A 20,436-nucleotide genomic window follows, 5' to 3' on the forward strand; every position below is an offset into this window, starting at 1 on the left:
ATGCTATATGGGTAAAAAGGTACGTACTGCATTCATACAGACGGTTCACCCGAAGGATGTCATTAGGACTCATCTCGTCGGCTCTGCCAATGTCTACATTGGGGTCAGGGATAGGAACGATGGTTGGCTGGTTGTTCTTAGTGAAGGAAAACCTATGGTACACAGGAGGGATGAGAGGTTTAACTGTATTGTGGAATGACAAAGGAAGAAATCAATCCACAGTGCTTGTTCTTTGTAAAAATGCATTCTTCAACAGTCTGAGTTATAGACAAATCAATGGAGTATATTCCAAAGTTATTGTCCTTTTAGTTTAACACAGTACTTTCACCCAGGACACTTGGGTCCATGTCCTGTTTGAAAATAAAAATAAATGGTGAGGTTATTTTTAACTTTCCTCAAAGACAAAGATTTGTCGGGTACATGTCATGTCTAAATGAAAGTGAAAGGTTAGGGCTCACACTAACCCTCTAACCCTGAATCTATTGAGCCAAGTTTCAATGGATTTGAGATCGAGAATTGGTCTGGGGAGTCTGCTCTGTACTTTCTTTGCACAAGAGGCGGGACCAACGGGCATGGTTCAAATGACTCTGTTCCAATTCGATAGTCCTTCAACCAATCAGACCAATGGATTGCTGCGCTTTGGCTTCAGTGGCGTTTGGTGGCTGCTATGTTGAATGTAAACAAGAAGCTACTTGGTCGCTTCTCTATTGTCACTGCCAGTTGCGCGTCAGCTAGATAAGCCAGTTTTTTGATTGGTTCCCGCCAAATTGTGAACTGCAGCAGGAGAGTTAAACGTGCAGGTTTCCAGACCGAGCTGGGGTTTACCCAGTCTAGGATTTTGTCTCTTTCAGTGCAATTGCATTAGGAGAGCATCTCTTCATGGCCAGTATGAAGAGCGTCCAAAGTGTCCACATATGGGCATGTGAGGATTGTTTCAAGAAATACTGAAAAATGGGAAATCCTCCATTGAAAATGCATAGTTGTGTTACAGGTTTTATATGATTTCATTGTTAGCATAGCATAAATACATTGTGGTAGTACATTATAATTAAGTTCAGTGAGTGAATCATACCTTCCATAGTGCATGACAGAGCCGTAGTCATAGGGGGTGCCAAGGTTCCTTGTATCGACCTTGGTGAATTGGGACTCCAGTCCTGCAGGCGATCACACAGTTTAATCAAATGTTTTTTTCACAGCTTGCCAGTAAAAATGGCTGAAAAGTGTACTAAAGAGGTTAACTCAATCTGCAGTAAACCACCTGTCACACTTTCTGTACACTTGGTTGCTCAATCTAAAAGTCTCGCTAACTGTACCATTTATATTCCTTGCTACTGAATAACTGCAACAACGATATGGCATTTAACATTTTTCACTTAGACACTCCTTCTCAACATTGTGTGAAAGTCTGGGACAATGCCTAAGGAGTAGCAGATTAGGTTGGTGGTTCCCCTGTACAAAAAGGGAGATCAGAGTGTGCGCCAATTACTAGGGTATGACACTCCTCAGCCTCCCTGGTGAAGTGCTGGAAATGAGGGTTCGACCGAGAGTCAAACCTGAGATTGAAGAGAAACGTGGACCAACGTCCAAAGCGACAGCTGTCTTGGCCTCTGCCAGGACTGCGCTATGACACCAATCCTGTATGTGGTATTCTTGGACAGGATATCAAGGCATAGTTGTGGTGGGGAGGGGTTGTGATTTGATGAGCTGGGGAGCTCACCGCTGTTTTTTTGCAGATGATGTGGTCCTGTTGGCATTGTCAGACTGTGACCTTCAGCGCTCACTCGATCGGTTCGCTGTCGAGTGTGAAGAAGCTTGGATGAGGATTGGCACCTCTACATCTGAAGCACTGGTTCTCATCAGGAAACCAATGGAGAAGGAGTCTTTACCCCAAGTGAAGGAGTTCAAGTACATGTGGGTCTTGCTTGGGTGTGAGAGGACAATGGAGCAGGGGATTGGCTGGAGAATCGGAGAAGCGGAGTCAGCATTGCATTTGCTTTACCGCACCGTCTCGATCTACTGGTCAATTTTTGTTCGTACCCTCATTATGGCAGCGTTTCCCATACATTTGTACTACTCGGGTGACCCGCCCAGGTAGATAAATCTGAATATTTTTTTTTTCCACAATCAATGGTGTATTTCTTACAGCGCACCCAGACCAGCGGGATTCAGCCCCCCCCTCATGAAAACCTCAGGTAATCAGAGATTTTATTTGCCGGACCATAACATTGATTTAACAAACCAACCAGATTTGATTGACAAAGCACATCATAGGCTACACTTCATCCGAATTGATCTGTATCATCTTCTAGTCTTCTAGTTTTTTTATTATTTTTATTATTTTTTATATTTATATATAGTATTTTTTTTTCACTAAATAGTTCATAAACCTTTGTTTGACTACCTTATTTCTGAACCCAGCCATCATGTACCGTTACATCCTGCGCCACCTACCACCACAAGTAAATTATCAACCTGTGGGAAACACTGTATGGTTATGAAGGCTTGGCCTTCACTGAAAGAACCAGATCCCAGGTACAAGCAGCACAAATGGGGTTTTCCCCAGAAGGGTGCTACGTCTAGGGATAAGAAGAGAAGCTCCTCTGGTAGGAACTTGGAGAAGTACCGCTGCTCCTTTGCGTGTAATGGAGCCAGTTAAATTGGTTTTGGGCATCTGGTAGAGATGCCCCATGGCATGTCTGGCTAGGAGAAGGCATTGGGAAGACCCAGGACTAGCTGCTGTCCCGGCGACCCAATTCCGGATAAGCCGATAAGGATGGATGGATGGATTTTTCACTTAGAAGATTTGAGTAATAAAGGGCAGTTATTATTGTAAGACCATAGTTGGTTGTTTTTTTGTTTTACTGAAAGCATTTCTAAAGCTCCATCTATATTTGACATAAAGAAAGTCTGTTACTAGACCCACCAGGAAGGACGTTCTCCAGCAGGATGCGAACATGTTCGTCCCTGTCTGATCGGTTCTGTTCGTGGTGGAAGCCCAGGGCGTGGAGCATCTCATGTTGGATGATATTCAGAAAAACACAGCCCTGGCGACTCAAAGACACTATCTGGCCATTACCACGACGCCCGATAAATGAGAAACACCTGAAAGACAGAAGTCAACCAAATCTTTAACAAACTAAGAATGTATTTCTGCAGGCACATGTGGTATGTGCATTGTGTGGTCCATACCCTCCGCGAGACTGGATGTCCACAAAGTCCCTCTGTCCGTTAGCCAAGGGGGTGAAGCGGATGCAAGTGGACTTAGCAAATGACTGCAGGCTTTCAATGATGATTCGTCTCTGTCTTGCAGCTTGACAGTTAAAAAAACAAAAAACACTATCAGTTTAGTGGGTTTTATTGATGTCATCTTCTAATTCACTATGCTTTCATAATTAAAGGGGATGTTTAACATTTTTACTATACAAGTAGACTACCATACCACTGCTTTTACTACTACCATACAACTGCTTTTAATACTACTACTAAGCTGGTACCACAACTACCACTACAACTACTACTGCTGCTACTATTGCAACACTAGTGCTGTTGCTCTTTTTACTACTGTACAAACTACTATTTAAGGCTGCAACTCACGATTATTTTCATTTTTGATTAATCTGTTGATTATTTTCTCGATTGATTGATTGGTCTCTAAAATCTCAGAAATGGTGAAATATGTGGACCAGTGTTTCCCAAAGCCCAAGATGACGTCCTCAAATGTCTTGTTTGGGCATACTTCAAAGATATTTAGTTTACTGTCACAAATCACAGAACAAAATAGAAAATATTCCCTGTTATCAAGCTGATATCATAGATTTTTTACTTTTTTCATCTTTGCAGTTCTACTACTTCTACTACTAAACTGATACTATCACTAGATCTAAAATCACTATTGCTACTACAATTACATTACATGTCATTTAGCTGGTGCTTTAATCAAATGCAACAGTTGCTACATATCAGAGGTTACACACCACTGGAGCAACTAGGGGTTGATTGTCTTGCTCAGGGACACATTGGTTGATGTATCGCAGTGGGAATTGGACCCATATAGCCCACACCAAAGGCATGTGTCACATCCACTGCACCATCCCCACCTTCTTTACTACTATTACTTCCACTACTACTGCGACTACAACGCTATTATTTACTGCCGAATGAAGACGCAAAGTAAAAGCCAAGCCTTTAGTACTCACAGTACTGGTTGGAGATGCGGTAGGGTACGTAGACGTTGCCATCGGAGGCTTTCGGCCACAGGCAGCCACGTGCTGTGCAGGGATCAGCGTTCTGTAGACCTGTTGGCACTGCTATGTCTCCGAATAACACCAGAGGGTCTTCCAAGTTCTTTCCTGCAAAATGACATGACAAGATAAATGTTTTCATCTACTCTCATTAAACTGAATTTCTATTTAACTACTGTGTAAAAAACCTGAATCTGGGTCTGATATAAGCTCTTCTTCCACATTTCCGTGTCTCTGCTGTTTACTTTCAGGTATGTACTGTAAAACCAGCATTATTTATATGTACGTTTGGATAAGTTTTATTGTACATTTGCTGCTTGAATGACACTGTCACTAAGGGGAATAAATAAAGCAGTTGCAATGAAGATGAACATACCAAGATTAACATTGGCCTTCTCCAACAGCGTGGACACACTGAAATCGTCATCTTCAATGGTGTTGCCTGCAAAGTAGAAATTTGTTACTCGGTGTATCAGTTACACAATTTAAAACTTTATATTTCTAAAGAATTTTACTGTCTGAAAAGTAACCATGTCTTACCAGAGTTTTCCTCACGGTTTTCCTCAACAGGAGCCTGTCATGAGACACAAAGTAATTGTTGGTTAAATACAGTTGAATCAATATGGAGCCAGTATCATTTAAGATGTGACAATTGGCTTCTAAGTTCAGAAAGAGTTTAGTTTTCAGTCAGGGATTTGACTTTTAATTCAAGAACCAGACCCCCCCTCCCCACCACCACCACCACCACCATTGAGAGCACACTGTCCAGCATCCTGCGCTGCCTTCAATTGCAAGACTGTGCAACACACAGTGAAGGCTTCTGGATGGATCATTTGCGTCCCGGTCCCTTTACTCCTGGACATTTGCCAAACCCGCCTCACCCGCAAAGCAACCAGCATTGAGGGTTACCTCAGCCACCCCTTCAAACAGTCTGTAAAGTAGCATCCAAGCCTGTTAAACCAGCCACTTTATGATAAAGACATTCAGGAACTCTTCCTTTTACACTGCAGCTTTCACAATATTTATCTTTATTACAACCTTATCTCCTGTGCACGAGAGATAATCTTAAAGTTGATCTTGGTTTGAGCAACATCATTTCAAATTGTGTCATAAAATTGTTGTATTTAGCTGATAATTGTAAGTGTCTGTCTGTGCATATGCATGCAAATTATCTGATGAGGTTTACCTGTATAACATAACTGTGGGCAGAGAAGAAGAGGACACCGAACACAGCCGCCTGGAGCATCATGGTTACAGGACAGCAGCAGCAGACTCTGAACCTGGGGAACCAGAAGTGTTCCAACTTTTATGGGTGTGAGAGCCAACTAACTTTCATCCTTATATGGCATACTGCTCACCAAAGACATGTTGACAAATTTGGATAAACTTGGAAGTGGCAGTTATTACTTAAAAGAGGCGGTAGTTTGTGTAATATGTGGGCTTTGTTTTCAGCTATCTGCTCCAGGCATGACCAGATTACACATTTTGTTTTTCATTTATGAGTTCACAGCGATGAATGTTATTTATCATGTTAAAGATGAACCGGGTCAGCACTTTATTTGAAGGGCCACGTATGAGGACCAGCAGCTAAGCTTTCAAAGTCCTCCGGTCTCAGAGAAAGGTATATATGTGTGTCGGTTATGGTTAGCATTATTGTACCTCAGCAATGCTAACATTAGGGTTCGCTGTCAGAAGCTCAGTTTCTTGGGACTTGGAATCAGAAACGGGGGGTTGTGATTCAAGTCCCTGTATGGACCAAGTATGGGTTGTTGACAGGCCGTGTCTGCAGATGTGCCACTTTTCCTCCTGGGCACTGCTGAGGTTCCTTTGAGCATGCTATTTATGCCACATTACCATGGCGGACCTTGCGGATGTCTGTTTTGCGTCTTGTGTAAGATACATTGCATGAGATACATTTCAACTGTCAACAACATGTAAGTAAGTAAAAGTAAAAAGTGTGCCAAGACATTTTTACAAATTTTCAGAGATGTGCAATTACAGCATAAGGCAAACTTTTATTCATTATTTTTTAGCTCTAGGCTTGACTCAAAGAAGAGGACGCCCCCTGCCTTGCATAGTTCCGTGGGCTGCGCCATTTAAACAACTAGGCAATATTCCCGATTGGTTTGATCACCCTGTAGCTGGGCACCTTTGATGAGGGTTTCTAGTGTTGAAAGGCCAAAACACCCCCTGATTTAAAGGCACACAACTGATGATGTGTCCCGAAATTTACATCTTCCCACATCTGAAATACAGCTCTCACAACACTCTCAACACTTCATGTGCATACTATCCAATGGACAGTTTACCATCATGTCCCGTGTTTCATGATTCTTAGAAATGACTGATACTTTAGGGATCACTTATTGATGAAATTTACTTTTGGGTTGCCAGGACGATAATGCTAACTGATCTTTACACAACCCTTCTGTTTGGTTAGAATCAGAGCTGCAGAGTTGTGAAAGCATGTAGGTGCTCATGTGACTTCTCCAAATTGTGGGCACAGTTTCAATATGCATTTGCTTTACACACAGTCTTGCAAAGAACCACTATTTGAAAATAAACAGAGATGTGTGACTTTGTCTTGTGACATGTCTATTGATGTAAGAATGAGTGAGGAAAATTCTCAGTATTGCATGTTTTGCTCTATATCTTAAGCGTTGGAATAATTACATTTACTCAAATACTGTAATAAGGGGCCGAGCAGAAAAATTCATGATCCCATGCATGAAAACTCACCAAACTTTACATAAAGTCCAATATGCCAAACTTAATCAGTGTGATTTGTGTTCTAATAGTCCTGATAGTGGCGCTATAGCCTTCTAAAATTTGAAACTTTTAATAATCCATAACAATTAACCACACATGCTACAACAGATGATATCATGATGAACGCTAGTTTAGCTAAAAGCTAATTCAGCTAACCACTAGCTGAGACAGCATGTAAAAGAAACTCAAAACTTAAGATAATTGTTTAAAAATATAACAGCTGTTACGTCAGTTCTACTTTACTTGTGCTCACATAAAATCCTATCACACAATACTTGTCTTTGATATTACTGTAAAGTCTTAATTTAGCTGGAGCCTGCTTTTCCCACTGTTTAGTTTGAGTAAAGTTATTTTAGGGTGAATCAAACTGTCAGCCTGTTAGCCAAATTAGCTGTTAGCTAAACTAAAACCTTCCGGTGGAGGCTAACAGCAGGCCGCTACTGTGGAACCGATCGTGCAGTGCTGTAAATCCCTGGTAAATCCTTGTACATCAGGATGATCATCTGCAACAAGGTTGTTAGTTCAAACCCCCAGTGTGGGCAGTCTTATACCTAATCAGTGAGTGCTTTGGGCTCTTTCGATGCATGTTTTAGATAGGTCTTTGCATCAGCACAGCTGATTCAAATTAACAATCAGTTCACCTGTCTGAAATGATCAGCTCAGTAGTTTGTGCACTAGGTTAACATTCCATTGTATAGTCTGGCTTTATGCTGTGGGGATTGGAGACACATAGGTTTCTGGGTGGCGCTGTAGCTTAACAAGGTTGATTCTGGTTTTCAGAGCAAGCGGTTCAAAATTCATATCCTGTACTCCCCATCCCCTCACTTAAACAATATGCCGGTTTCTTAAGCATAATCAACATGATGAGGAGGAAAGTTTAGCAATAATGCTGACAGAAACCTTGTTTATTTGCCATTCTCCATCTGCTTTAAAATTGTCCTCCTCAAAATGCTCGGCACCAACCATTGATAATTATAATAATTAACAACAAATTTAAAGTACTTGGACTTTACTTGAGTCTTTTCTTTTCATGCCACTCCCTACTTGAAACACTTAGTTGATTTACCAAACTGTTTGGATCATTGGTCCATATATACTATTACTCAAGTAAAATTTCCAATGCAGATTTTTGCAATACGCACTACAGGCTTTAGGTGGTGCCAGAGGAGCTGGATTTTTTTTTTTTCACATTACCTGCTTCCTGTAGTTCTACTCAAATACAGGGTCAGTTTCCGCAAATATGACAGGAAGTTAGTTTTATAGTCCCTGCTTAAATATATATATATATCAACAAATAATAAAAAGACATGATCCTCCCCTTTTTTCCTCTGGTGGTACATTCCATAAATACCGGAAGGTCCCTCAATAAATTTGTCATGACAAAAAAGGTTTCCATGAATCCTCTATGTCAGCGATTATAATGTTACCTAGTTAATTAGCTTGCTTGCTAGGTAATTCATTTCTCAGTTCAGCATCATCTGTATCTGAGAAAAGAATCCCTTCATCCGATGTGTAAAGTGAATAAAATTACTCTTATCAGAGTTCAATTCAATTCAATTCAATTTTATTCATAGTATCAATTCATAACAAGAGTTATCTCAAAACACTTACAGATAGAGCAGGTCTAGACCATAATCCAGAATTTACAAGGACCCAACAGTTCTAGTAGTTTCCTCCAGAGCAAGCAACAGTGTGACAGTTAAGAGGAAGAACTCCCCTTTGGGAAGAAACCTCGGACAAACCCAGGGTCTTGGTGGGCGGTGTCTGACGACCGGTTGGGGTTAGAATGAAGAGTGGCAATAACAGTCCCAAAAAAAATAGGAGTTTGTAGTAGTTCTTTGTAGTAGTTTGTGGCATGGCAGGGCACCGTGCGGCATTGCAAGGCACAGCAGGACTTAGCTGGTTCCACAACTACACACATCCTGTAAAAGTACCCTTTAGCTGTATTATTTGTGTCCCCTTCAAAAATTGCGCTTGTGAAATCTCAAATTTATTTCCTCCCCCAACTGTTAGATTAAACGTACGCCCATGGGCATGGTGTTCCAATTACTTATGGCTCTGTATACTGCGGTGTTTTTCCCTTTGTTTGTTCTTACCTTTGCAGACTACAGCAACGGTTGCCTTTCTTATGATGTTTGCGAGTTCATGGTATCGATAAAAAATGGACTGTACGTTGATAGTTCATCAAGCAGTCCAATGAAGAGCCTAGACAGGTACGGTATGACAGCTTAGTTTGGCATCCTACCGGTGCGGTTGAAAACTAAACTGTTTCGATGGATTCACATTGCGTGGAACATCATTGGTTTTAAAGAGCACGTATCCATGCAGAGTATTTGTGAACAGGATTCTTTGAGACAGACAATGTCATTGTTGGTGACGTCTCATGTTGTGCACATAGACTATGAGCTGTTGCTCTCGGGTAGGAGGTTAAGACTAAACAGATTCAAAAACTAATTTTTTCCTGTGTCTATTGAGCTCCTGAAAAGCTGCAGATAAAAGCCAGAACAGGCCTGGGTTGATGATGGGGATGGGGATGCAGATTTGTGCTTTTGCACTCTTATTGTTGCGCTTGTGATCACTGTGTGGCACTGATATTTCGGTTTTTGTCATTTATTTTTTAAGATATTTTTAACAATGCATTAAGCTCATATTTAGACAAATTTCCTACATTGTGGAACAATAAAGTTTATGTTGAGCCTGTCACTCATTCCCCCTCTACTAATGTAACTCGGTTTCTACCGTAACATTAGCTCTTTGCCCTAAGATCACACAATGCCTTGTGTTGCCTTTTATGTTGCTCACTCCTCCTAACTTGACATGACAAGACAAAAGAATTTCGTTTTCACAGTTTAAGAAGAGCGAGATTCGCTAATGTAATTTCAGCATTTAAATAGTGTCGATTTGTTTTCACTATTCAAACTATATTCAACTTTTGGAATACATTTCAACAACCCTATTTGTTAGAACGTCTTTCAAATGTATGTGTCCCTACCACATGCGACTGATAAAGCTGTGAGTTCAGGTGATTCTTTAGCTTTCTCAGCACCTGGATGATCCACATTTGGGCTCAGTGACTCAGCTGAATGTGTATAAAAACCTAGCAAACCTAGCATGTTTGCCCCATGTTGGCAGAGTCCTGCAGTGGACCCGGTTTGATTCTAACTTGCGGCCCTTTCCTGTGTGTCATCCCCCATCTCTCTCCTCCTTTCATGTCTATCCACCATAATAAAGGCAAAGCTTTAAAAAAAAAACTGGAGTGAAACCTCAGCTGCACAAGTTTACAAAGAGGATTTAAGGTGATTTTAAATGGCTGCTGTGAAACAATCTGTACTCTGTTTCAGTGTGTGAACCCTCAGATGTCTGTGTAACAACTGTATATCTTTCCTCTAAGTAAAAGCTGTAGCTAAACTTTTTTTTGTTGGAATTTCTTGTTCTGTATTTGTGTATTATACGTGAACAATATTAAAAAAAATACATATATGTACGAAATGAATTGTTAGCTGTTATGTGTGGTGGTACCTTTCCATCTTCTCAGGTCACAATAAAACAAACAGACACAGGCTGAGGTTATGATGTGAACAAGCATGGTTTATGTATTAATATAGGCTACAACAAAGCTCACAAGCAGTTATTTGTATAACTGTACATTTGTGAGGATTTCATTGGACACTTCACACAATGCCTAGGAAAGCATGTAAGCTAATTTGATCAAATTCTGATCAAATTTGTTTTGAACAAGACGCATTTCTGCTTTTTCTGGCACAGAGTTGCCTCATTTGCTCTGGATTTCCTGTTGAAAAAAAAGGGAATTTGTTTAAAAATGCAGAGGGAACATGTGTACATGTGCAAACACACAAACACACACACACACACAGGCATACGCATACAGGTACCGTAAGACACTTGAAACTGAGTAAAAAAAGCTTATGAGTAAAATCATTTTTATTGTTTTTTGTTGAGACCATCTTAAGCTCTTTACTTTTTTTCTCTCTTTTTGTACAGTTGTTTCATTGAAATTTATGCCTTCCACTGCAGAGTTTTGCATACATACTCTTACTAACTTAATGAAGCAATTTCATAATTTACAACTACACATACACAGAATATCATTGGTTAATATCAGGGTTGTTTGCATTTCTTCAAACCAATCACCATTGTCTCGGGCGGAGCTAAGCTAAGCTCCTGCTCTGCAAAATATTTTTAGTCAACGCATTTTCATTAATGGGTTTGTATGATGTCCTAAGAAAAGTTATGCACACTAAGCATATTATATCACATGAAAACTAGGAAACCGCCGGCTGGTCACGTAACATTGGCTACAGAGCTCCATGACGCTATGGTGGGACACTATGTCTATGCTATGCTATGAGTTATGGTTCTCCACATGGTGCTCTGTCGTATCAGCAGTAGTTTGATTTTTAATTCTGTTACGTCAAAAAAAGAAACATGGAAATCATACAAATTACAGTGCTTAACTTTTTGTAGCTTTTCGGACGTAGGGTTCATAAGAAAAGACTGATTATAGAGCAACATTTGCATCCCGCAAAAGAAAATGCCACATACAATATTAGTGCTGGTGGGTGTACAACACAATAACGTGAACTATATAAATTAGCTGGATACATGGGTAAACCTCATTTGCTCTTACCAGTGTATTGCCACATGTATTTTTATCCCAAGCAATCCCACCGCTTGGTCTCAAAAGTTAGAAAGCAAATAACATAAACATATTCTTTTGCAATTTTTACATTATTTCTTGAAAGGAACCAAGTATGCCTGCCTTGTTGCAAAATCCAAACTTTCTTCAAAACATGCCATTTCCAACTTGTAGCTTGCTAGCTTGAAGTTTGTTGTTTTCCAAAAAAGGACTCCACCTCAAACACGCCTCTTCTAGTATTCCTATGAATATCCACCTAACCCTCTCTTGTCATTCGCTCTCGTATGCTGTGCTCATCCCATCCCTCTTTCTTTTTACCTCTCCTTCTCTTTAGGTGCTAGGGGGTCAGGCCTGGGACAGACCTTTAGGTCAACAAACGGATTACTACAAGCATCTGCCTTGCAAACCAATCATATTTTATCAATCAATAGTTTAAGCATATCTGGTTAATGGTGTTGTCTTTGATAGATAGATAGATAGATAGATAGATAGATAGATAGATAGATAGATAGATAGATAGATAGATAGATAGATAGATAGATAGATTGATTGATTGATAGATACTTTATTCATCCCGAAGGAAATTTTAGCCATCCAGTAGCAAGACAACCATAACACAAAAAACACATATACACACATATATATCACACATACATAAGAATAAAAACTAATTAAATACAGTAAAAAGTAAAAAAAATAATAGAAAACTTCTAAATTTCTAAATTTAAAAGAAAAACTACTCAGAAATGCAATGACCATGATAAGGAGATATACTACTGCAAACTGTGTTTAGTGAAAAAGTAAAAAAGTAAACAAGTACAGGGATTGAACAGTGCAGTTGATCATGATAAAATATTGACCATGACTATAAAATATAAACATAATAACCTAATAACCTAATAACCTTGCTAGTGGAATGTGCATTCATGTTTCCTGTCTTTCTCTGACGTATAACGGCAAGATGCCAGAAAAACTAAATGTGTGATTAAGGAAATGAATCAATAAATAAAAGCTAGCTTAGATATAGAACAATATATAGCTATGTATACAGCTTGGTTAAACTAAATGGTATTATTTTACTTAAGTTAGATCTAGCGTGTAGCGTGTAATGTGTAGCGTGTAGCGTGTAGCATGTCCCATAACTTACTTTCATTTCTAGAGGTATTGGTTTCTTTGCACAGGTTTCAGGTCCCGTCTGGAAGCAGTTGAATCTGACATGAATTCAGAAAGAAAGCAAAATCTTTAAAAACTGCTTGATTCCTATACAGTACTGCTACAATGCACATAAACATAAGTATGTTTTGATCTTCCTAGGTACAGTATCTGTCCAGTCTGACCTAGTCTGTCAGTTTCTATTAGTAGAAAGACAGCATGAGTGAGTACTCACAATACTGCTGTAAGTCCAACCTGCACAATTGGTTTCTTGACATTTTATCTTACGATTTAAGCAGTTGCACACTTTTTTATTCCCATTGTATATATTCAAATAGTCTTCTTATATTGTATTACTCTTATTATTTCATGTACATTGTTTGTGTGTCTATTGTATCCTAGTATTTCATTTATATTCATATTCTGTGCTGTGTGACTGATTTTGCTGCTGTAAGACCATAATTTCCCATTATATTGGGATCTATAACTATCTATCTATCTATCTATCTATCTATCTATCTATCTATCTATCTATCTATCTATCTATCTATCTATCTATCTATCTATCTATCTACTGTTGGGCATGGAAGAAGGACAGATGAGAATAAAGTGAGAATGTAAGTAACTCAGAGAAAATACACTGCAGATACAGAAACAAGTAGGAAGTTATTAAGTTAGGGAGATGCTATACTATATGGGTAAAAATGTACGTACTGCAGCCATACAGACGGTTCACACGAAGGATGTCAGTGGGACTCATCTGGTTGGCTCTGCCAATGTCCACATTTGGGTTAGGGATGGGAACAATGGTTGGCTGCCTGTTACTAGAGAAGGCAAACCTATGGTACAAATACACAGTAGTGATGAGAGGTTTACACTGTACACCTGTACTGTTAAATAACCACGAAAACCTGATGTAAGGATCCATACTGGGCGTGAAGAGAATGTAAGTGATTTATTGACAAAATCCATAGTGCTTGTTCTTTGTAAAAAAAGAAATGCACTCTAAAGTTAATCTAAAGCTACTAGGATTTTATAGTCCCAGCTATAGTCCTTCTAGTACATAATCCCCCCCCCCAAAATGTTTTCATTGACAGTGTTTGAATGTCCTCGAAAAACACCCAGTTTGTTTTGTCAAGAAGCAATTAACACTCATATTTACAGGTTTATAGTGACACACATAAGGAGGTAAGTTGGGTTGGTGGGACAAACACAGGACTCCATCCAGGAGACACTCTTTCATCCAGGAGACACATTCAAAAATAAAAGCAAACAGTTTTGTTTTTTTACTATACAGAACAAACTGAGGTTTGTTACATGCATATATATACATATATGTATATATATGTATACATATATATATATATATATACATACAGTATATGTATAAAAAACACATACATACACACATATATACAGTATACATATATATATATATGTATATAATCACACATATCTATATATGTAAACACACACATATACATGTACATACATATATACTGTATATGTGTATACATACATATACGTTTCATGATATACATATTTTAATGATTTCATAGTTGCATAATTACATTGTTGTTCTATGTCATAATTAAGTTAAGTGAGTGACTACTACCTTCCGTAGTGCATGACAGAGCCGTAGTCGTAGGGAGTGCCAAGGTTCCTTGTGTCGATCTTCCTGAAATTGTGCTCCATTCCTGCAGGCAATCACACAGCTTGGTTCAATATTTTTATTACAGCTTTCCAGTCAAAATCGCTGAAAAGTGCAGTAAGTGAAACAAGTGAATAGTTGGTTCTGTCATTATTTGTGTACACAAGGTTGCTCATTCTAGAGGCCTTCATTAACATGTACTGTATTTCAAGCTGGTCTCACGAAAGATTTGTAGACAAAGCTACTAAAAGTACTGCAGTTTGTATTTCCACGTATTTATTACTGTATGCACCACATTGACGACTGCTGTGTAAGACTGACATGGGCCGCATAGGGACATAACTGTCGAATTGTGCATACATTTCATGACCCCGTTCATGAGAATCCATCACACAACTCACATTCCTAGCTACTGTACTCCAGCTACGATGATATGATAAAGTCATATTTTTATTTATTATTTGTACGTAACATTTGTCCCCTAAAAGTTCAGAGTTTAAACGTTGTAAAGGCAAGTTGTCTCAATTGTAAGACCCAATTGTTGGTTGTTGGATCATTGGAAATGCATTACCAAAGCTCCATCTATAGTTGTAATAAAGAAAGTCTGTAACTCGACCCACCACGAATGACGTTCTGCAGCAGGATGCGAACATGCTGGTCCCTGTCGGACCGGGTCTGTTCATGGTTGAAGCCTAGGGCGTGGAGCAGCTCATGTTGGACAATGCTTAGGAAAACACAGCCCTGGCGACTCAAAGACACCACCTGACCATTACCACGACGCCCAACAAATGAGAAACACCTGAAAGAAGAAAAAACAAACTTTTGAGTGAATATGTTCATGCAGGCATATGTGGTATGTGCAATGTGTGGTCCATACCCTCCGCGAGACTGGATGTCAACAAAGTCTCTCTGTCCGTTAGCCAAGGGAGTGAAGCGGATGCAAGTGGACCGAGCAAAGGACTGCAGGCCTTGGACGATGATTTCTCTCTCGCGCGCGGCTTGACATTAACAAAAAAAAAAAATTAACAGTTTGGTGGGTTTTTATGATATACTCTTCTAATTCTCTCTGCCATTACATTGAACATTGACCTTTACCTCTTTACCTCCCAAGTAGACTACTATATTACAAGGCAAGGCAAGGCAATTTTACTTGAATAGCCCTTTTCAACAGCAAGGCAATTCAAAGTGCTTTACATAAAACATCAGACATATTATTAAAAAAGGATTGAAACAAGATTAAAAACAATTAATCAAAACCAGGTTGAATACTAGAATGAAAGAATCAAATTCACAGTACAGTGCAATAAGTCCTTTAACCACTGATATGTTTTTAAGGTGGTTAAAGGCTGACATTTTTATTGCCTTAATGTGGACACTAAAGTTCAGGTCAGAGTCCATAACTACCCCAAGATGTCTGGCTTTGTCTGTTGTTTTTAACATTATTGGTTCTTAAACGTTCCTCTTTTGCTCCAAAAACAATCACCTCAGTTTTTCCTTCATTCAATTTAACCCCCATGTTGTCCTCGGGTCAAATTGACCCGTTTTCCTACATCAATGTTCTTTTTAACTACCTAATTGTAATTCCCCAAAATGACATGACTGATTCCACTCAATCTTCTTTGGCAAGAACAAAACTCTACTTTCATTAATTTTTGGGTGTCTTATTGTATTTTACAGCGTTTGAAAAAAAGGGGGTTGAAATAGTATTGAGTTAAAGTTGACATATTCCAGTCTGTGATTATCCATCAACAGACATTCCTTTAATTTTAGTCAAAATAATTCATAATTTCTGCTTTTCTATGTCAAACATTAGGTATAATTTCGTATAAATGAGATTTATTGACCATAAATTCCCCCAAAAACTGTAAAACTAAAGTTAATAGGTTAATTTTTTATATAGTGTTAAACATCAAAAAGTGACAAACATTGAAAAAAGTGTTGTAAAAAGGGACAAAAATGTAAGAAAAAGTTAAAAACATTGATAAAAAAAAAGTGTAAAAGAAATACGTATAAAAAAAAAAATAAAAGTGAATTCAATTTTGACGGGAAGACGACACAAGGATTAAGGACGTTGTGGCACATCCAATCATAGGATTGTTCAATGCATCTTGCCAGTTTTTGTATTGGACTGTCCTCCTTCCAAACATGCTCCAAAAGGTTGCTTGTTCAAGTAGCCAATGTTTTTCACTTTTGTTTAACACTACGTAACAGTGGGGCTAAGCCCCGCCCAAGAACATTGTGATTGGTTGAAAAAAACGTCATAAACCAGAACATTTTTTTCTCCCATCCCAGAATGCTTTGTGGACTAACCAGACCTTCCTATGCAGCGCTGTGGAGAAAGGTCTGGCAATGCGAGACTAACACTACTACCCCTAGACTTAAAACTGCTATTTCTACTACTATTACCTTAACTGCAGCTACTTCTAGTATTCTGCTACTACTAGGCTTAGTGCTGAATACTGATACATTTGCAAAGTAAAAGCCACGTCTTCAGTACTCACAGTACTGGTTGGAGATGCGGTAGGGTACGTAGACGTTGCCATCGGAGGCTTTCCTCCACAGGCAACCACGTGCTGTGCAAGGATCAGCGTTCTGTAGACCTGTTGGGACTGCTATGTCTCCGAATAACACCAGAGGGTCATCCAAGTTCTTTCCTGCAAAATGACATGACAAGATCAAGTAAATGTTTTCATCTAATCTTAATAAACTGCATTTTAAATTCTTTTATTTAACTATTGGGTTAAAAACCCAACAAATCTGGGTCTGATACAAGCTCTTCTTCCACAGTGCCATGACTCTGCTGTATACTTTCTGGTATGTTCTGTAAAACCAGATTTATTTATTACTTTTATACGTTTGATTGGATAAGTATTACTGTTCATTTAAGTGAAAATGTCACTAAGGAGAATGAATAAAGCAGTTGCAGTGGAGATGAACATACCAAGATTAACATTGGCCTTCTCCAACAGCGTGGACACACTGAAATCGTCATCTTCAGTGGTGTTGCCTGTGATGTCGAAACAATTTGGGTCATGTATCATTTACACATAGCACAAATATATTTTTACAGAATTTTTGGTTACACTTTACTTAAAGGTACTGTATCTACATAATAGTGACATGACACTGTCATGAACATGCTGTAAAGGGTTAGGGTTAGGGGTTAGGGTTAGGGTCAGGCTCAGGGTTAGGGGTTTGGAGTCATGTGCCATAACAGTGTCATGTCACTCTTAATATGTAGATACTTTTAAGTAAAATGTTACCAAATTTTTACTGTCTGAACAGTATCCAAGTCTTACCAAAGTTCTCCTCACGCTTTTCAAAGGAAGCCTGTAACAAAAAAAAGAAACAAAAAAGAGAAACACAGTGTAAGTATTGGTTGACACTTGTGTGGTGTTCATGTTTTTGTTACACAGCCAATATTCACGGGTGTGGTGGACCCACCAAATCCAGCCATAACAATGTATGACTAAAAGTACTTAATAAATGTTTACTTTAGCTCAATTACCAATGAATACAATATAATCCACACGGTATAAAAAGAATGAAAAAAAATCACATATAGCTTTTTGCCATTTAACGGAAGTCCTGAAAGGCAAGGGGTAAAAAATGGGTAATTATAGTTCATCATTATATAAGTTTATCTTGTGTGTATGACATATTATTTTAAAGTTTATCTGCAATGTAGGAGATATGTCCTGCGTACTATAGGAGAATAAAGATTGAGAATAAATACGATTTTGGCCAACTTTGCCTGCATTTTCTTTCAGTCTATTCAAAGGTAATGCAATCCACAAATTACAAAGTACTAAAAGAAAGAAATACTTAAATTTAGCTGTTTTGCAATTCATGAAAGCCCCGAAATGCAAGGTGAAAAAAATGAATGCTACTTTTCAATTTTATAGGAGATAAACTTCAACATAATGTTTCATTCGTAAGAAGGAGCTACAGGTTTTGGCCAACATTGCCCACAATTTAATTTTGTACCTTGCCTTTTGGGGCTTCCAATTTTACAATTTATCAACTTTTGTTTAAAACAGTTTCCACATCAATTTCCCAACAATTATATTAAAACGTTCCGCGATACCATACGTCAAGCATTGAGTGAACATACTGCGGTTTATTGGATATTGTACAGTACATTTTCAGAATGAATCACATTTCATTTGGAATTGTTTCATAGAAAAATGTATTTATTTATCTAATTATTGAGAAAGTAAGTGTTTGTCTGTGCATATGCACATGCATGCAAAGTGTCTGATGAGGTTTACCTGTATAGTAAAACTGTGGACAGAGAAGAAGAGGACACCGAACACAGCCGCCTGGAGCATCATGGTTAAAGGACAGCAGCAGCAGAATAAGAAAGAACCTGGGGACTCAGAAGTTTTCCAACATATATGGGTGAGAAACCCACTTAACGTTCATCCTTATATGGCATACTGTTCACCAAAGACATGTTGACAAATTCTGATAAACTGGAAGTGGCGGTTATTACTTAAAAGAGGCGGTAGTTTGTGCAAAATGCAGGCTGTTTCTGGCTGTCTGTCCCCAGGCGGGAGCAGATTACACATTTTAGCAGTCAATGATATATAATAAAAAAGGTTAAATGAATTTACAATGAAGTGACAAAACATGTATCTCCTTTGAGATTGCAACATTGAAAAACAGCCTGATTTAGTTATCTCAAGGTTGGCAGAAAGCCACGTTGTATATCTTCTTTCATTTTTTTAAAATTCTTTTTATGTCTCAGATCTCAGTTAAAGCTGAAAAATGGACATTCACAAAAAAAGAGATGTAATGATTTTTATGGTTGCAGCAGTAGACCATATAGAAATGTTCCCTATGTCCTGTGCATCATTTTATACACAGTTATCCCAAAATTCAGCCAGACAAATTATAAATGGAAAAGATACTTTTTTTTAGGTTGAACCCTTCTTGAAAGTATTTTAGTGATAGGCGGGTCGGACAGGACTGAAAAGACCGTACAAGTTCAAAAAAAAAACTTAAATAGCTCTCAATGCGTTCCACATCAACACGCATTTTGATAATATTGGACAGAAAAGAAGCCTCAATGAAGTACTGTCATATGAAATGCATCCCTTCACTGTCTTATTGTTTCATATTTGGTTGTTGTGGACACTTATCAGTGAGGGGCTGTTATTACTATCAGATGTTGTCTGTAAAATAAGCAATACAAGTGTGTAAGTAGCGAGAATAACAAAGGCAGATTGCTCCGGTGCCGCCGAAAATTTTGACCGATCTCTCTCTTTTCATCCGGATGTCCGTCACCTTCCTCTTTCTTTGTGTTGCCGTGGATTTCTGAGGACTATGGTTACCTGGGCCACAGATCTTTGCAGGGTAAATCCAGACAGCTAGCTAGACAATCTGAGTTTGTCTGGTGCACGACTAAAACTACTTCTGAACGTACACAGCGGAACCGTTGCTCCATCCGGCGCGTAGCACTACAAGATAATTGAGATTGGTTTAACCCTTGTGTTGTCGTCCCGTCAAAACATACGAACACTTTTGTTGGTGCTTCTTATCAATGTTTTTAACTTTTTCTTATGTTGTTGTCCCTTTTTTCAACACTTCTTTCAATGTTTGTCACTTTTGTAACAGTAATAGTAACTTAATAACTTAATAACTTAACCTCCTTTATAGGAAATTATACCTAATGTTTGAGTTAGAAAAGCAGAAATTAGTTAATTAATTAGTTAGACTAAAATTAAAGGATTGTACGTTGATGGGTAATCACAGACCGGAATTTGACAACTTTTACTCAATACTATTTTAAAATCATTTCAATTTTTTCTTGAATTGAATATGAAGCCCCAAAATTTATGACGGAAGAGATTTGTACTTGCAAAAGAGCGTTCATGAATCAATCATGTTATTTTGGGGAATTAAAATAACACTGATGTAGGAAAACGGGTCAATTTGACCCAAGGACAACATGAGGGTTAATG

The 20,436-nt window shown here is 38.5% G+C and overlaps 3 protein-coding genes across 6 annotated transcripts in view; all 3 read right to left on the reverse strand.

Moving 5' to 3' along the window:
• Nucleotides 1–1,504, reverse strand: part of LOC117942563 (high choriolytic enzyme 1-like) — a 16,945-nt gene extending 15,441 nt beyond the window's left edge. For both annotated transcript variants that reach the window (XM_034868115.1, XM_034868106.1), the window contains exon 1: nt 1,500–1,504. In XM_034868115.1, the coding sequence (XP_034724006.1) occupies nt 1,500 (1 nt within the window). In that variant the 5' untranslated portion in view covers nt 1,501–1,504. The remainder of the gene's footprint in view (nt 1–1,499) is intronic.
• The window catches only part of LOC117942509 (low choriolytic enzyme-like), a 19,752-nt gene extending 816 nt beyond the window's left edge, over nt 1–18,936 (reverse strand). Inside the window, exons 1-10 of one of the 3 annotated variants that reach the window (XM_034868005.1) lie at nt 18,742–18,936; nt 17,770–17,800; nt 17,412–17,477; nt 16,972–17,124; nt 15,348–15,468; nt 15,091–15,269; nt 14,435–14,516; nt 13,534–13,658; nt 12,815–12,878; nt 10,782–10,800 (exon numbers count right to left, since the gene is read on the reverse strand). In XM_034868005.1, the coding sequence (XP_034723896.1) occupies nt 12,823–12,878; nt 13,534–13,658; nt 14,435–14,516; nt 15,091–15,269; nt 15,348–15,468; nt 16,972–17,124; nt 17,412–17,477; nt 17,770–17,800; nt 18,742–18,804 (876 nt within the window). In that variant the 5' untranslated portion in view covers nt 18,805–18,936 and the 3' untranslated portion in view covers nt 10,782–10,800; nt 12,815–12,822. Of the gene's footprint in view, nt 1–10,780; nt 10,801–12,814; nt 12,879–13,533; nt 13,659–14,434; nt 14,517–15,090; nt 15,270–15,347; nt 15,469–16,971; nt 17,125–17,411; nt 17,478–17,769; nt 17,801–18,741 lie in introns of those variants that run through there. The other 2 variants (XM_034868013.1, XM_034868023.1) reach the window with 2 other exon arrangements.
• LOC117947964 (high choriolytic enzyme 1-like) lies at nt 1,622–5,556 on the reverse strand. The gene is made up of 7 exons (XM_034877355.1): nt 5,428–5,556; nt 4,782–4,815; nt 4,618–4,683; nt 4,197–4,349; nt 3,190–3,310; nt 2,924–3,102; nt 1,622–1,635 (listed from the first exon to the last, which is right to left on the reverse strand). The coding sequence occupies exons 1-7, from the start codon at nt 5,488–5,490 to the stop codon at nt 1,622–1,624; spliced, it is 630 nt and encodes a 209-aa protein (XP_034733246.1). The 5' UTR covers nt 5,491–5,556.
• Nucleotides 18,937–20,436: the final 1,500 nt, after the last annotated feature.

Source organism: Etheostoma cragini, chromosome 1 (assembly GCF_013103735.1).
Source record: "Etheostoma cragini isolate CJK2018 chromosome 1, CSU_Ecrag_1.0, whole genome shotgun sequence".
In the NCBI taxonomy this organism is placed as follows: Eukaryota; Metazoa; Chordata; class Actinopteri; order Perciformes; family Percidae; genus Etheostoma; species Etheostoma cragini.

Coding starts and splice junctions, on each gene's coding strand:
- LOC117947964 (XM_034877355.1), bottom strand. CDS start 5,490: ATGATGCTCCAGGCGGCTGTGTTCGGTGTCCTCTTCTTCTCTGCCCAC. Junction 4,816..5,427: donor CCCACAGTTATGTTATACAG/GTAAACCTCATC, acceptor GTCTCATGACAG/GCTCCTGTTGAGGAAAACCG. Junction 3,311..4,196: donor CCGCATCTCCAACCAGTACT/GTGAGTACTAAA, acceptor TTAACTGTCAAG/CTGCAAGACAGAGACGAATC.